Consider the following 16404-nt stretch of genomic DNA (forward strand, 5'->3'; position numbering starts at 1 on the left):
GTATGCGCAGAAATGGAAAGTGCAAGAAATACCAACTATAGAAGATTGGATTTACAAATTGTTGTACATGGCAGAAATGGACAAAATGACAAGAAAACTGAAAGATCTGGATCCAGGAGAATATTTTGCAGACTGGGGGAAACTGAAACAATATTTAGAAAAAAAATGGGATGTGAAAGGAGGACTGTGGCAGTTTGAGAATTATTAGTTTGTGATTTTATAAAGGGGAGAGAGAAGTAACTTTACCATTAATGGGGAAATTTAGTCATTAATTAATCTAAGCTAACACTATTATTAAGAAGATTGTATTAAAAATAGATAGGTTAAACAGTTAGGAATAGAATGGATATATTAGAGAATCTGAGATATAGAATAATTTGAACATGCTTAGAATAAGGGATACAATATATATAAGACTTAGAAGAATATAGTTAAAAATAACTTAAACGATAAGATGGGGTAAGGGTTGGAAAGCTGTTGGAAGTCAATAAGGAGGGGGGAAAGGGTGGGGGTTGTTATAATTTAGGTAATATGGGGAATTTATGTAAAATTTATGTACTCACCAATAAAAATTAAAAAAAAAAAGATGGTTCATTATCATTCAGTCCAATCCATGCAGCTCTCTGATGCTTTCAGTGTCTACAGGAAAGCTGAACAGGCCATTCTGGTTTCAGAGTAGGCAGGTTAACAGATCCTCGTCCCAGGAGGAGGATTAAAATACCACTAGAAAAAAAATGTAGGAGCCCTAATAGCCCAGACTAACCTGATCTCATCAGAGCTTGGAATCTAAGCAACATTGGTACTTGGATGGGAGACCACCAAGGAAGACTGGGGCTGCTATGCAGAGGAAAGCCTCTTAAGGTAGAAATGCATGTGTTGCCATGAATTATAACAACATCATCAACAACAACAACAACAACAACAACATTCGATTTATATACCACCCTTCAGGACAACCTAATGCCCACTCAGAGCGGTTTACAAAGTATGTCATTATTATCCCCACAACAAAACACCCTGTGAGGTGGGTGGGGCTGAGAGAGCTCCAGAGAGCTGTAACTAGCCCAAGGTCACCCAGCTGGCTTCAAGCGGAGGAGTGGGGAATCAAACCCGACTCTCCAGATTAGAGTCCCGCGCTCTTAACCACTACACCAAACTGGCTCCACTACATCAAACTGAATTAGTTGTGACTTGATGACATACTTTATTATTATTTTAGGAAAAACTTATGTGCTGCTCTCAGGTAACCTTAAGGACTACACATTAACATTTTCCTATAAAAGAAAACAAGATTGGATTACATGATTGGATGTAATGGACTATAAAATATATATTCTTGACCCAGGTAGATAGCATACCAGTCAGTTAGTGTTTCTACATTGACATTACTTATTTATTTGTTCTCCTCTGCCAAGACTCTCAAAGCCTTCATCATCAGCTTGAGTTCCATTCCTTAATAAGCAAAAAAGATTGTGTCTATGACTGAGGGCATGGCTGGTTCAATCCCTTTTGTAGCTAAAAGAAGGGAACGTAGCAAAGGGGGAATGCACATGCTCCCTCTCCACTTGCAATCTGCATGCACCTTCTATCAAATTTCCTATAGATTCTGCAGCCTTCCTTGGATACAGACTGGGAGACACCAATGTAAAATCACGTCTCCTTCCAGGTGGCACCTCTGGCTGATTTGGCACCTATACAGATTGATGTGTGTTGGCTAGTGGGTTGGCCCTGAAAAGGACAGCTCTTTTCCCCCCAAGGAAGTGTTGCTGGCTTCCAAAAAATTGAACAATTTCCCATTCCTCAAAGTTCATATGTTGTGCTTTCTAAAGAGGTTTCTTCCTGAAACGTTTCAGAGAGTTACAATATCAGTTGAATATTTCAAGATATGTATGAATTTTGTGTTTTGAAATATTTTCAGGCACTGCCCACCTGCTGAGGTTAATTTAAGAAAAAGATTTTTTTTAAGGAAATAAACATTACATTACATTTTTTTTTTACTTCACACTGCTCCAGCTTAATCAAAACTTGTTAAATACACCCTCAGGACCATATGTTCTGATTTTTCTAAAACCTATCCCTGGTTTACAAATTGAGTGCACAAATCTATCTCCAGCAACAATGTACCTTTTTTCTAGGCATTCTTAAGTAGGCATAGAGAATGCCACAATGGACAGATTTGGTATTGTCCACTTGGTGAGCACAGTATTCAAATGATGGGCATTAATATGAAAGCTTTCATAAATCATCCAGCTACTGTGCAGTTAAACAGAAGCTGCTTCTTTGAAAAACCATCATGAAGTTACAATTTTTATTCATCAGTTACATTTTAAAACTAGATCCAAAGACCTGACTTATACATGAGGTGGCAGAAGATTTATCTGCCCTACCATTCAATTAAATAAGAATACAAGACACACATTAACGTATTATGATTAAACAAATTATTCAAAATACTGTATACTTAGATGTGCCCACTAATGGAAGTTAGCCAATGGATGTAGGACACCTTTCTTCTGAAGAGCTGACAATTTTAATTGGAAAATATAATCTAGCAAGCAGTAGAACAGCAATAACAAAAAGAGAACACAGAAGGACAATGCTCAAGCAACACACTGTCAAGTCCATAAATCCATATGTTATTATAGCTTAGCTTATTAGCATGCATAAACACAGTACAAGATTTGAAAAATGCAATTAAAAAAAATAGTAGTATGTATTTTATGTAAATTTCTATTAAAATTCTCCATGTAAAATTTTTGTTAACATGGAAAAATCACTAGGGTTCAGGAAAGAGAGAGGCTATTAATCTTTGCCTGATTCTTTACCAGCTGGCTCAACAGAATATAATGGCCCCCACCAAGGCATTATACCTAGCATTCATGGATCTAACTGCTGCCTTAGTAGATCAGAACCAACTGCGGGCAAAACTAGCAGAAAACTAATACTGATAAATGCCTATTGTTTCTGATTTGGGAATTAAATTCCAATATATTTGCTAGAGTTAAGGTAGGCCCCACAGACTCTTTAACAGATGACATCCTGATTACTCGGGGGGGGGGGAGCGTTCAAATGGATGTGTTTTGGCCCCTTTGCTCTTCAACTTCTATTTAAATGGCATAGTTCCAAATTTGTCAGACCCTGAGTTCTTTCCACCATCCTTGGGAGAGGGGAGTTGGAAAGTTTAAGTTCTCCTACATGCAGATAACATGGTGTTGGTATCCTTATTGAACAACGTAGAATCTTTAAGTATTTGGGGGCAATGTTTAGTGAAACCCTCTCATGGACTCTGGAACCAATTCTCTTTTTAAAGAGAATTCAAACTTCCCCCCACAGAACTTCAGTGGCTTTAGTGCAGGCTGAACTTTATATCAGAGCCTGTTTGCACTTGGCCTTACTTAGATTCTGGAGAAAGCAAAGGAATCTTTCCACTAGTCCACTCTTAAGGCAAAGTAATGCACTGCTGAATTCAGACGCCATTAGCACAGCTGACTTTAATAATATTCTCCACTGTTATTCTCTGGTGGACATGTTTCGGTATATCCCCTTGCCCCGTCTCAATATATGGGACTGGATCTTTAAGACAGATGCTGAATTGGACAGAAATACAACTTTCTGTTCCAAATTTTCTCCCTAGTTCAAGTTGTTCAAGAGGGATGATGACAGAGCCTCTTACTTGAACAAAATCACCTTTTCTAATCTTAAAATGGCTTTAACTTCTCTGAGGTTTCAAACCATACCAATCTATATAGTTGCGACAAACAAAACCACTTGCTGTGTGTTTTTGTATTTGTGGAGCTTTGGTCTCCGAAGCAGCATTTCTGGTAATGATATTCAATACTCATCTCTGAAGTTAAGAAAGAAGGAGAAGAAAAGGCAGGAGGAGAAAAGGCATTCCTAGTGAGTCTGATGACAAACCAGAGAAACTGAAATGGGGAGAAAACTGCCATTGTAGATGAAAGTGATTTGCATGAGGTTTCCTCAATATGAAAGAAGACAGCAGCAAGCCATTGGAGTTCGCAAGCAGCATACCTTGTAAACTGTAGATTTCTCCCATGCTGTTCTGCCGAGTGATGTGATGCCAGTATGCACTACGAGGAAGTGAGATTGATTTTGGTAATGTCATTGGTTCAGTCAAACTGGTCTGAAGCTGCAAAGAAGAAGCAAAGAGTTAAAGCTTGTTCTCCAATCCATCTGTCCACGTTTCAGGACATTATTATTCTAACAAGCTACCTGTTATGAGCATCATGATTAGCTTCCTGTAACTGGACACAATGCTACTGCAGAGGGGAAAACATTCTGAAATTTTTGAACACTTTTATATTTTACCCTTCTTCTTTAACCATGCTACCGCTATTATTAAGGAGAAACCTCACAAGCAAATTATATTAATCAATCTCTTTGTATCCATTGGATGCTTTTGGAATTGGAAACACCTTTAGTTAGGAGGTGTTCTCCTCCATCCATTTCACTGATGGGGAAGAGAGACACTGAGAGACTCCACTGCTGCTTTAATTGATGATAAGTTTCTGAATTATTCTCAGCAAACATAACTGTTAGTTTAGCAGTACATAACTGTGTCCATGCGAGTTAATTACTTCTCTTCTTCTCATCCTTATACTGGTATAACCCATGGTCGTAAAAGCTGTTTATATAAAAACTGCTCTTCTAAAAGGAGCTGTTACTTAGTGAGGTTTAGGAGACAGTTAATTTCAAAGCTTCCCATTGTATGCCGTCTTTGGCAGTGACTTAACTGAGCAGTGATTAGACTGTGGCTATTTTCTGAATCAAGGAAGTGAATGAGTTTGGGTCTCAACTGTCAGCATCTCTTCTGGGCACCTGTTAAAAGGCTGAAAAACATCAGAGAGTATTCAAATTGTTTGCATTCTTCTCCCTCCTTCCCTGTCCTTTGCTGCTCCATGTATCTTCACTGTTATTGTTTCTGTCATTTTTTCCCTTTCTTTTCTTTCTTACTCTGCTCTTCACATTGCAATTGCCATTTTGTGCATGCCTTTTCCTTGGTAAGGGCAGAAAATGCAGTTAAATCCACTTCTAGTGTAGCAACTGCAGTAGAAAATTATGACAGATCATCAAGAATAAGATTAGCATCACATATGAAGAATGAAGTGAGGCTGATGTCTGTATTCCTTCTGCTGCCTTCAATGAAAAGTTGCACTAATGCACCAGTGGGCTGCATGTTCAAGTCAGTCAGTTTTGAGAACACCAGTCATATGTTTGGCGGGATCAGAAAGATATATCCACATGTCCCCCTTTCACCCTATGAATTATCTATTCAGCACTTCTGGTACAGTAGGCAATTCAGTATGGGGGGACCAGATGCTCTGTCTGTAGCAGTGGATACAGAAATTTTTCATGGCAAATATGTTCAGTTTTGTTTTCATATGGGGTACTCAAGGCAGATGGTAGGGCATGCTCAGAAGCCTGAACTTAATGGCACAATACCTTGCTGTATTTGGCAAAGATGGAATCATATTAAATAGTGGGTTCTTCAAGTCACAAACAGAATATCCATTATCAATGCAATAATCATGCAACTACACATTTGAACATAAAGGAAGGGAGGAACATCTATGTAGATTATCTTGTAGACACTTGGAATGTGTCTAGGAAAAATTTATGTTCGTCACATGCATCTGATGAAGAGAGCTGTGGTTCTCAAAAGCTTATGCTACCATAAAGTTGGTTCATCTTAAAAGGTGCTACTGGACTCTTTATTATTTTATGCTAGAGAACGTATATGATATGAGAAAGCACTAGTGTATCACAGAGGATAATAAAATGAAAGGGCATCAAGAAAACATATTCTAACATGTTCTAAGATGCTCTTGTCTACTTTCCACTAAATGAGCAGAAATGTGGAATGTTGAGAGATAGCACATTATTGGTGAAAACTATGTAAACGGCTAAAACCATGGAAAAGTATTTCAGGTAAAATTTCTGCCTATCTATGCCAGGGCCTAGAAATAATATTGAACTTCCTACTGAAATTCTAGGTGAAAAGAAAATTCCTGAGACGGGGGGGGGGGGGGGGGACTGCCAAGAAAAGCATTTTTTTCTAGCCAGACTTAGCTAGATTTGGGAATTAAGGCTGAACAGAATTGAGAATCAGCTACTCTGAGAGCCAGTGTTCTGTGCCAAATTCATGGGTTTGCAAGCAGCGATATCATTAGGAGGTAATGGTTCAGAAAAAAACAGCATTAATTCTCATGTGGACCTTTACTGTGGCTATTGTACAATGATTAAAGGACAACAGGGATATACAGAATGACACTCTGTACATTATGAAGGTGTTTCTCCTGGGTCTTCAGAAAATACAAGACTACAAGGATCATATGGAATGACTGCCTACTTTTGAATACATCTTTTTTCTTTTATAGTAGAGAAGATGGCATAATGTATCTTTACATACAAAGATAAGTTACATACATACACAAAGAATGCCCCTAAATCAGTGTTACAGTCACTTTGGAGGTATTTGTGATTGATACCATTTGTATTGCAACATCTTGCAATTTCAGTATTATAAGCACTGAGGGGTATTTGCTGAGACAATGTGGATCATGTATTCAATTTTGAGCATGCTTTTATTGGGCATGGAACATGGATTTGTTTCTCATTCACCTCAGAAGATATTGCTTTGTTCTGGTTTGTAAGTATATGTGTGTGACAATTAAGAAGTAAACAGTATTCAACAAATTAGGAACTGGCTGCTCATAAATCCTGTTTGACTTTCCCCTTCCTCAGTGCTAACCAAGAGGAAATTTAAAGCATACACATAACTGAATCAATGAATAACAATAATCTTTGCTAGCCCGTAACTGTAGGTTACATTATGCAATGTCATTGGCTGAGCATAATACGGACTGCAAAAGATGATCTGTTAAATACTCTTTATTTTTGCTGACAATTTTAACAAAAAAAAAGAAAATGAACAAAATGGGAAAACAGAACATGGTGGAGACTGCTGCAGAATAAACAACACCACATTTCTGAGTCATACATATTTCATTTTTCAGAACATTTAGTTATTGGTCTGATGAAACATTCTACCTTTCTAATTATTCTACCTTCCTGAAAACACAAATTATAATTAAAAAACTGAAATCTGGTCCAGCCATAATTAAAACTTCACCAACACTGTGATACTGAAGCCAAGATCTATACATCCATGTATGAATTTGCTATATTCATCAACATTTATAAAATGCCTTTCAGTTCTGTTAGTTTCATCTGAATGGAGTACATTGTACTTAGTGCAGCACAAAGTCACCCTAATGGATGCAGGATCCATACAAATTCCAAACTGGTCCTTATGCAAATTGGTGCCATAAGAACAGGGAATGGGGGCAGAGCTAAATTTGATTTCTCAGAATGACTGATTAGCACAATTACTGTTTTTTTCAAGAGGGCTCTGTGTGCAGCCTTAGTAATTCAGCGTGTTCACAACTTGGTTCAGCTTTATACATCTTTGTAAATTTCCATTTCCTATATTTTGTTTCTTTCCTTGTTTTTTCATACCACCACTCTTGTATTTTCTGGAGAAAGAAATACAAATAACTGAACTTGATACACCATTTCTGCCACTGAAAAATGCGTTCCGAATATCTAATGATTCAGTTTTATAGATACCAGCTTGTATTTCTGTCCTCAAACATGTTTTCATATAACCAGTTCACTTACGAGTTTTTATTAGCATTCCTATTGAAAAGCCCATAAAAAGAGGAGTGCTGGGAGTGCTGCTTGCAGATGCCCTTTGGGGTTCACTTCAAATAAGGAAAAGAACCTCAACCTCCAGTGCTGCTTTTGAAGTTTTAAGAGCTTCATTTTTCTCTTGGAAAAGGCTACTTGATCTTAGACATTAGCCAAATGTTATGTGAGATCAAAAGACCTTTTTTCCCCTAAAGAAGAAAAATGAAATCTTCCAAGATCCTCCAAAAGAAGCAATAGAAGGTTTTATCCAAGACATAAGGAATTTTTTAACACAACAAAATCTGAGCAGCACCTGTTCTGTTACATCCATACTGAATGGTTATGTTTATTTATACAAAAGATGTGTGGTCTAAGCACCGAAGAGTTCACCAAATAATGGACAGTGAAATGCTATATAGGGTACCATTTGAATTGCAAATGCTTGCACTGATACAGCTGTTGCATTTGGAACACAGCTGTAAAGTAGTAGCCATGATATTCAATATCATGCCTTCTGCTATTGGCCTGGCATATGTTCAGTTTAACTTGCTACTATTCTGCTTGAATGGGGAAAAAAATCTAAATCCATATAAAACACTAAAAATATTGACCTAGTAAAGAGGGGTGTGCACCTTGAAAATATTTGGGTTTCCTGCTTCGGGTTTACCCAAAGCAGGAAAAACATTCGTAAATACCCAAAACCCAGGTTCAGGTATTTGAATTGCTTTGAAATGCTCCGTAAAGAATCGGAGCATTCCAAAGTGATTCAGGGGGCTGGGTTTTCTCACAGCACCCCATCCCCCCACTTAGCCCCCGTCCCCTCCAACCCACTTACCTGGCGCTTTAGAGGGCCAGTTTAAACAGGTCCCTTTAAATATCAGCTGGCAGGTGGTGGGGGGATCCCCCCTGCTGCCTGACAACTGATAGATTAAAGGGCCCTTTCCTGCCACTTGCAAGTGGCAAGTCCCTTTAAACTGTCAGCGGTCAGGCGGCAGGGGGGAATTTGTGAGGTTGGGGTTGGGGTTTGTGAGGTTTGGGCTATTTAAAGGGCCCTGCTGTTTGCAAGCAGCAGGGCCCTTTAAACTATCAGCTGACAGATGGTGGGGGGAAATCCCTCCCTGCTGCCTGACAACTGATAGTTTAAAGGGACCTGCCGCTTGCAAGCAGCAGGAAAGGGGCCCTTTAAAGTTGCCTTGTAGCTTCCTGAAGCAACCCAAATGCTTCAGGGAAGCTTTTGATACGGGATTTCCGAATTGGGGCCACCATGCTGGCCCCGATTTGGGAATCCCAAATCTTTACAAATAGGGTCCGATTCGGGTATTTTACCCGAATCGGAAACCCAAAGTGCACACCCCTACTAGTAAATAAAGATTTACACATTTGGGAAAGTGCTGTTGATGACATGTTTGAGATGAGATTACTTAGTTTAATTCACTGTGTTCACTAGATATGTTCCTCAAACTATTATTATTAGAAGCGAGTCTTTTAAATGAATACTTTGTTTGGATATAACTTAAGCTTGAGATCTCTGACTTTTTTTTTTTTTAATAAACAGTAACCTGAATGCCCTATGATAAACTATTTTAAGTCCTTTCAGCTTTAAAAGCAGTGTGTTATGTGGTATCAGGTACTGCACCCTGTGGTACAAAGAACTAATTGTATGGTTCTCTGGATCCCATCTCATCTTTTGATTTGAATTCACTTCAGTTTCCAGCTATTTAATACTGTTTCAGTAAATGTGGAGTATGAACACGTTGGCTGGAATTAGATGTTACAGAGCACTTGTAGCTGCTGCTGAAATCAGTATCCTTCATATCACTTTTTCCAATGTTCCCCACAATGTCTACTGTTTCAAAACATAAAATCAGCACACTGTGGTTTCCCCCATCCACCCTGATTAATTTCCCTATTTGTGAGGGATGGACATATAATCATACTGAGTCAGAGCCATTTCTGCCTCTCTGACAGTTAACCAATGAGAGCTGATAGAATGTTGTCAGTTAAGACAGAGCTGTGGGGGGATGGTGAAGATTAAGCTGGCTCCAGCTTGTTCCTCCTACTCTGTGACCACCAATCTCTTCCTCACAGAGCTGGGTCATTTGCTCCTCCATGGTTTGCATGTAGGCCTTCCTTATATGGGCCTCCTGAAACCCCACCTCACATACAAAGCCACCCCCAAGGTCTCAAGGCCAATACAGAAGCTTCTTTTGGCTGCCTGGCAGTTTGGTCTGCCTGTCGGATGGGCCTGCTCCTGGTCTGCAACTCTCTCTGACTAGCCATCTGTCCAGCTGTGGAAAGGCTGATTCTTCAGCTGGCCACATCCTCTCACTGGCTGTCCCTGCTACCACAGCTCAGCCCTACTTTGCCCAGGTTCATCCAGGTGCCATGCTGTTGCTGATGGGTGGTGGGTGCAAGGTAGAAGAGGTCGCTCTGAGTGCTGCTAGTCACCTCTTGTTGCCTAGCGGTACCATTGGTAAGTCTGAGGAGTTCTGCACCACTGGATGGGGAGAAAAGAGGAGATCTGGGACTGTTACTTTAAATGGCAGCCATAAATGCCCACAGCATTTAGTTGTTTCTACATTTTCATCTTCTAATGTTAAGAAGTGAACAAATCTTTCCTATTGTTATAGATTCTTTATCTTTAATACATTCTGCACTGAATGGATATTGCTGATCTCACCACCTTATTGCACCATAGCATTAATATAATTTAAATGTAAAAAGATCACTAAGCAAAAGACACACAGACCTTAGACAAAGCTGCTAGTTTATTACTATGAAAACCAAGGAAAAACTGTCTTGTTGGAGATATAAAGGAGCATATGGAGTATATAAAATTGAAGAGTATGCATAATGTGCAAAGAGGTAGTACATTTTGATAGCATTAGTTGCAGATGAATTTCATTACAGACTTAGGTCTGGACACAATATACATGGAAGAACATGGACATGAGGCCTGTTTATGTACTTACGTATCCTCCATGCAATCCATATAAAGAAGGAATGCACCTGAAACAGTACTTTTTAAAATTAGCTGTAGACAGACAGCATATAAAAATAGAAATTTGCTAGTGTTTAAATTTATTAATCATCTGATTAAAGAATTTATGAAAAGTTTTTTAAAAATAATTTTAAATTGCTCACAGGTTGGTTCAGGGTCCCTACTCTGTGTCTTGTGTAACAGTTGCATTTGATTTGCACATGCTCCTTAATTCCTGTGTGTGCAGGGCCCAATTTGGCTCATGACTGCAGTATGTATGAAGAAGGATCGTCATTTTTCTTCCCCACACAATTTTAAATGATCTGAAATAATCGGGGGATGGGGACATGGGGACTATTTGGCTCATTGAGGTTTCCACAATGGGACCATTGCTGGATGGAAAAACTGGGCCAGGGGGAAGCTAAAGCCCCTTCTCTATGCACACCATAGTTACAAGCTAAATCAGGTCATGCTTCTTCCATAGATAAATGAGGCCCCAGCCCTACCTTCCTCTCAATTTTCAAACCTAATTCAATGTTGACAGTGTTCTAGTGCAGAAATAACAATAAATCATCATTCTGCAAACAAAGGAGGGCTTTCTTAGGGGGGGCTTAATGTGGGACAGAGCAAAGAGGGAAGCATTCATTCCTGCAGCAGGCTTCCAATCTGCAGGTCTATAGTATACTACGCTTATACTAAGCGTATATATACTAAGCGTATATATACACTACGCTTCCCGGCTAACATTGTGTCTAAGATGTGACAGACAGAAATGTAAGTCATACTATATCCATATCTATTATAGTACACCATGTCCATTTTTAAAGATCTTGGGACCAAGTTTTGGAACAATGGGGGAAAGTGACATTCCTATATATATATATATATATATTAATATATAATATATATATTAATATATATATAATATATAATATATATAATATATATAATATTAATATATATATAATATATATATTAAATATATATATATTTAAAAATGGACATGGTGTACTATAATAGATATGGATATAGTATGACTTACATTTTGTCTGTCACATCTTAGACACAATGTTAGCCGGGAAGCATAGTTTTAAATGACTGAGCTAGCGGAGATTGCTCTGGAGGGGCTGGATTCTCTCACAGTCCTCCGTTGCCTCTGGAATGCTGGACTCCCTTCTGAAGCCTTTGCCATGCCAAGGCTCAGTTAATTCAAAGTTTTTTAAGGAGTGGAGGTGATCTCTGCCAGCTCTGTCATTTAAAACTATGCTTCCCAGTGAACATAGTGTGTGCTAACACTGGACAAACATGCACCCACGTGTCTTGTGTAGAGAGATTCTTAATTTTGCCTTCCTTCCAGGCCTTCTCCTCCTCACAATCCTATGAGGTAAGTTAGGTTGGGAGTATTCAACCAGCTGATTTTATCACCCAGTGAACTTCATGGCTACATGTGGATTTTAACAGAAGTATCCATAATTGTAGTCTAACACTAAATGGGGAGGTACCAAAGCTCAGTGGCAGAGCATCTGATGGGCATGTAAAAAAACCCACCCAGCTTCAGTCCCCGGCATCTCCAGTTAAAACAATCACTCAGCTGGTGATGTGAAAGACCCAAACCTAAGCCCTAGAAACCCACTGCCAGACAACACTGACTTTGACAGAGCAACGGCCTGATCCAGTGTAAGGCAGCTTCCTATGTTCACAACCTTGCAGCACACACGGTCTCCCTCATGTTTCTCCACATTCTTCTCTTTCTCCCCAGAACTTTGCATACATATATGACCATAGATTTGCTGGATGTTAGTAATAAAAAAATCCAGTGAACAATATTAATTTTTGTAGCAACACTGCTTCATTTTAATACAAGAATCCTTACAGCAATGCCACTCTGATTCAATCTCCTCCTCTCCCCTATCATATGCAATTGCAACTGTTTCCATGGAGAGCTCCAACATGTATTTTTTCCCTTCTCAGGTGTTATGAAATATACATAGGCAAGAGATGAGAATATTACAGAAATTAACTGAGGATGAATTTTAGAGGGGAAACTGCAGGCTTATTTCCAAAGCTACTGTTATCACTATTTCAGCTATTATGCCTCACAACAGGGAAACAGCAGTTATAAGAAAGGAAGGAAGTGGAGGGGAAAAGGAAGAAAAAAGCTCTAAGAGCTCATGCTATCTTGTCAATGTGATTCAATCTGAATTACAAAGTGCGCAATGGGGACTGCCCACTCAGCCACTTCATCTCCTTTGGAAGCTTGCCTTTTAGCCACTTTTATGGAAATAGATTCTGACAGGGTGAATACTTGCTGGAACAAAAATCGTTTATTACAGGCCAACCATGAGGTTAACTGAGGGGATACAAACATAAGTTCTAGCACAGAATGTCAGTGCCAGTTAAACGCTTGCTCCATCTATCACCTTCTCTTCTCTTAAAGCAGACCCATTTGATTTGTCCATCTGTTAAATATCCAGGGCTTTCAGTGCTGCCAGGGCTCATCTGCAGAACCAATGTGAAAGTCAGGATTGGAAGAAGTGAACTTGTCATAAATGATGCACAGAATGCCTTCCCCTTGATGCTTAATAAACAGTCATCTCCAAAGTAAAGAAAGGTCTCTGGCACTTCTCAGCACTTCTCATTTCAAAATTAAGCAATGAGAATATAATTTCTTTAGCCTGATCCTTCCTGTACTGGGTTTTTATCAAATGTAAATTTTTTGTCAGAATGTAAGACTTGTGTATTCCACATAGCTATCCCTAGCCTACATTTAGCATGGCCTAGAAGCAATATTGAGCATTTCAATCACCAAATAAAATTACTCTGGAGATCACATGAGAGGGATCATAAGCCCGATGAGCTCAGAAATCAGACACTGTATTGCCCCTTCTCCCACAATTCCATTCAAATGTATTTAGTTTCAGGTGGGTAGCTATGTTGGTCTGCAACCAAAAAGTGAATCTGGGTACAATAGTACCTTAAAGACCAACTAGATTTCCAGGGTGTAAGTTTTCAAGAGTCAAGTTCCTTTTTTCAGATATGAGAAGTGGGAAAAGGAAGGAGTCTTTATAATCCAGGTACAATCAGAGAATCACAGGGCTAGAGGGACCTCCAGGGCCATCCAGTCCAAAATGTAGGAAACTCCCAAATACCTCCCCCCCATACACAGTGACCCCCTCCCCCGCTCACTCCATGCCCAGAAGATGGCAAAATTCCATCAGGATCCCTAGCCAAACTGGCCTGGGGAAAATTGCTACCTGACCCCAAGGTGGCGATCAGCCTGACTCTAGTCATGTAAGAAGAGGCCATGAGAACTTACTGATGTAACCTTTCCTGCCCTCCCTCTCATGATCTGCCTAGGTTTGCAGAATAAACATTGCTGTCAGATGGCTATCTATCCTCTGCTTAAAAACCTCCAAAGAAGCCTGTTCCACTGAAGGACTGCTCTAACTGTAGAAGGTGGGAGAAGTAAATTAGAATGTCAGGAAGCTAGTTATAATATCTGTTGTAATTAGCTTGATAAAGCAGGTGTGTGAAGTGCAAGGGTGCAAAATACAGGAATCTCTGTTGTAGATGATGCAGGTAGAATCTCTGTCAGATGCACTGAAACATATACACTTGTAGTGAAGAGCTTGTCTGTAGACAATGGATTGTTTGGTGTGTTTGGGATGATGGCTGGAAGTGTGAAGATATGTTTGGCCATCAGTTGTTTTACCATATAATGTGTTTTTAAGGCTTCCATCATGTATTTGTACAGTAGTGTCTAGAAAACGTACTTCTTCTGCAGATTGATTCATGGTCACGTTGGTGGTGGGGTGGAAGTTGTTGAAAGCCTTGTGAAATTTCTCCACTGCTTTTCCCCCATGTGTCCAGATGATAAAAATGGCATCAATGAATCTCATACAAGAGGGGTGTTAGCAGGTGGGAGCTGAGGAAGAGCTATTCCAGGTCAGCCATGAAAATGTTGGCATATTGTGGTCCCATGCAGGTGCCCATGGCTGTACCATTGATATGAAGAAATAAATCATCACCAAATCTGAAGAAGTTGTAGGTGAGGACCAACTGGCAAGGATTCGTAGAAAAGTCAGCTGTGTTCCTAATACATTCCACCTTTGTGCAGCTGTGTTCCTAATCTTTGTGCAGGATGTTGGTGTATAGAGATTCAACATGCCAAAATAGTGTTATCTAGAAGACTAGCAATAGACTGTATTTTTCTTAGAAAATCTGTGATGTTGTACAAATAACTGGGGGCATTAATGGAGAATGGAGTCCATGTATCCAGACACCCCTACAGTCATGGTGCCGATGCAGAGAAATGGGATGTCCTGGGTTGCCAGGCTTGTGTATTTGGGGCAGAAGATAGAAAGGACCTGGTCGAAATTCCTGTGGCGTGTCCATATATATTTGTTCTTGTATGGATGTGGGTAATCCCATTATATAAAAGGTAAGCCATATTGGTGATAACTCACTTTTTATTATTGCACGTTGTGCTGTGAAGCAGCCCCCAGGCCAGAGCAGGAGGGCACTGAGGGGAAGAAGAGCAGAATACAAATATGAAAAAAATGAAAAATAAAAAAAATACCAACAACAGCTTTCTAGAGCCTGTTGTATTTTTTCACACAATGGGCTTTGTTGCTAGTTCCTTTATAATCTTGTTCTTTTCGATATTCCTGAGTGGGGTCTTAGGATTGTCTTTTATAGAAAGTAGTATTGGGGAGTTGTCTTACAGCTTCCTGAAGGGAATCAGATTTCTCCACGATGACAACTGCTCCTCTTTTGTCAGCCTACTTACTTAAGATGTCTGGATCGTTTCTGAGGCTACTGCACTTCTTTCGGCATGGGTGAGGTTGTCTTGTAAGAGATTATGTTTCTTGATCATGTCAGTTTGATCTCAGCAGCAACAACATTCTACGTAGAGATCTAGTATGGCATTGTGACCATCAAGTGGGGTCCACATAGAGTCCCTTTTTCTGTAGCATTGGATGGGTTGGAGAGATAGCAGTTGTTCAGTAGAAGACTGTAAATTGCTACATTGTGAAGATGCTGTCTGTCCATCCATGTTCTGGACCGAAGTTTTATGAAAGCACTCCTTCAAATACAGATAGTGAAAAAATGCCTCCAAGTCACACACCATGCTCTGCACTATAGCCACATATGTTTCAGTTGCTTTGATAGAGATTCTCACCTGCCTGATCTACAACAGAGACTTCTGGGATTACAATACCCACTGGATGTAGTAAGAAAACAAATCAACAAAGCCAGAATGATATTGAGGGATGACCTGCTACAGGATAATCCCAAACAAAGCAACAGTAGAAAACCACTGGTAGTCACATATAGTTCCCAGCTCAAACAAGCTCAATGCATCATTAATGTCCTGTTTGAACAATGATTCTGCTCTTTTAGAGGTATTGAGAAAAACCTTTTCTTGCCACAGATTGCCTCCCAACCTTAAACAACTTACACTCGAAACATGGACATGAACTCAGGGACCAGGTTCTGCACTAAAAGATGCCAACTCTGTCACCATATTCACTCCAACAACACAATCATTGGACCTAACAACACCAGCTATGCCATCTCAGGCTCATTCTCTTGCACATCTTCTAACATTATATATGACATCAAGTGTCAGCAATGCTCTTCAACTCTCTATATTGCACAAACAGGTCAGTTACTTTGTAAAAGAACAATGGATATACATCTGATATAAAAAATCA

General features: G+C 39.5%; 1 protein-coding gene across 1 annotated transcript in view; it reads right to left on the reverse strand.

Moving 5' to 3' along the window:
* DOK6 (docking protein 6) overlaps window positions 1-16404 on the reverse strand; it is a 339970-nt gene that overhangs the window by 41453 nt on the left and 282113 nt on the right. The window contains exon 7 of the mRNA XM_054985983.1: window positions 4030-4147. Coding sequence (XP_054841958.1) covers window positions 4030-4147 — 118 coding nt within the window. The remainder of the gene's footprint in view (window positions 1-4029; window positions 4148-16404) is intronic.

Source organism: Eublepharis macularius, chromosome 7 (assembly GCF_028583425.1).
Source record: "Eublepharis macularius isolate TG4126 chromosome 7, MPM_Emac_v1.0, whole genome shotgun sequence".
Lineage (NCBI taxonomy): Eukaryota > Metazoa > Chordata > Lepidosauria > Squamata > Eublepharidae > Eublepharis > Eublepharis macularius.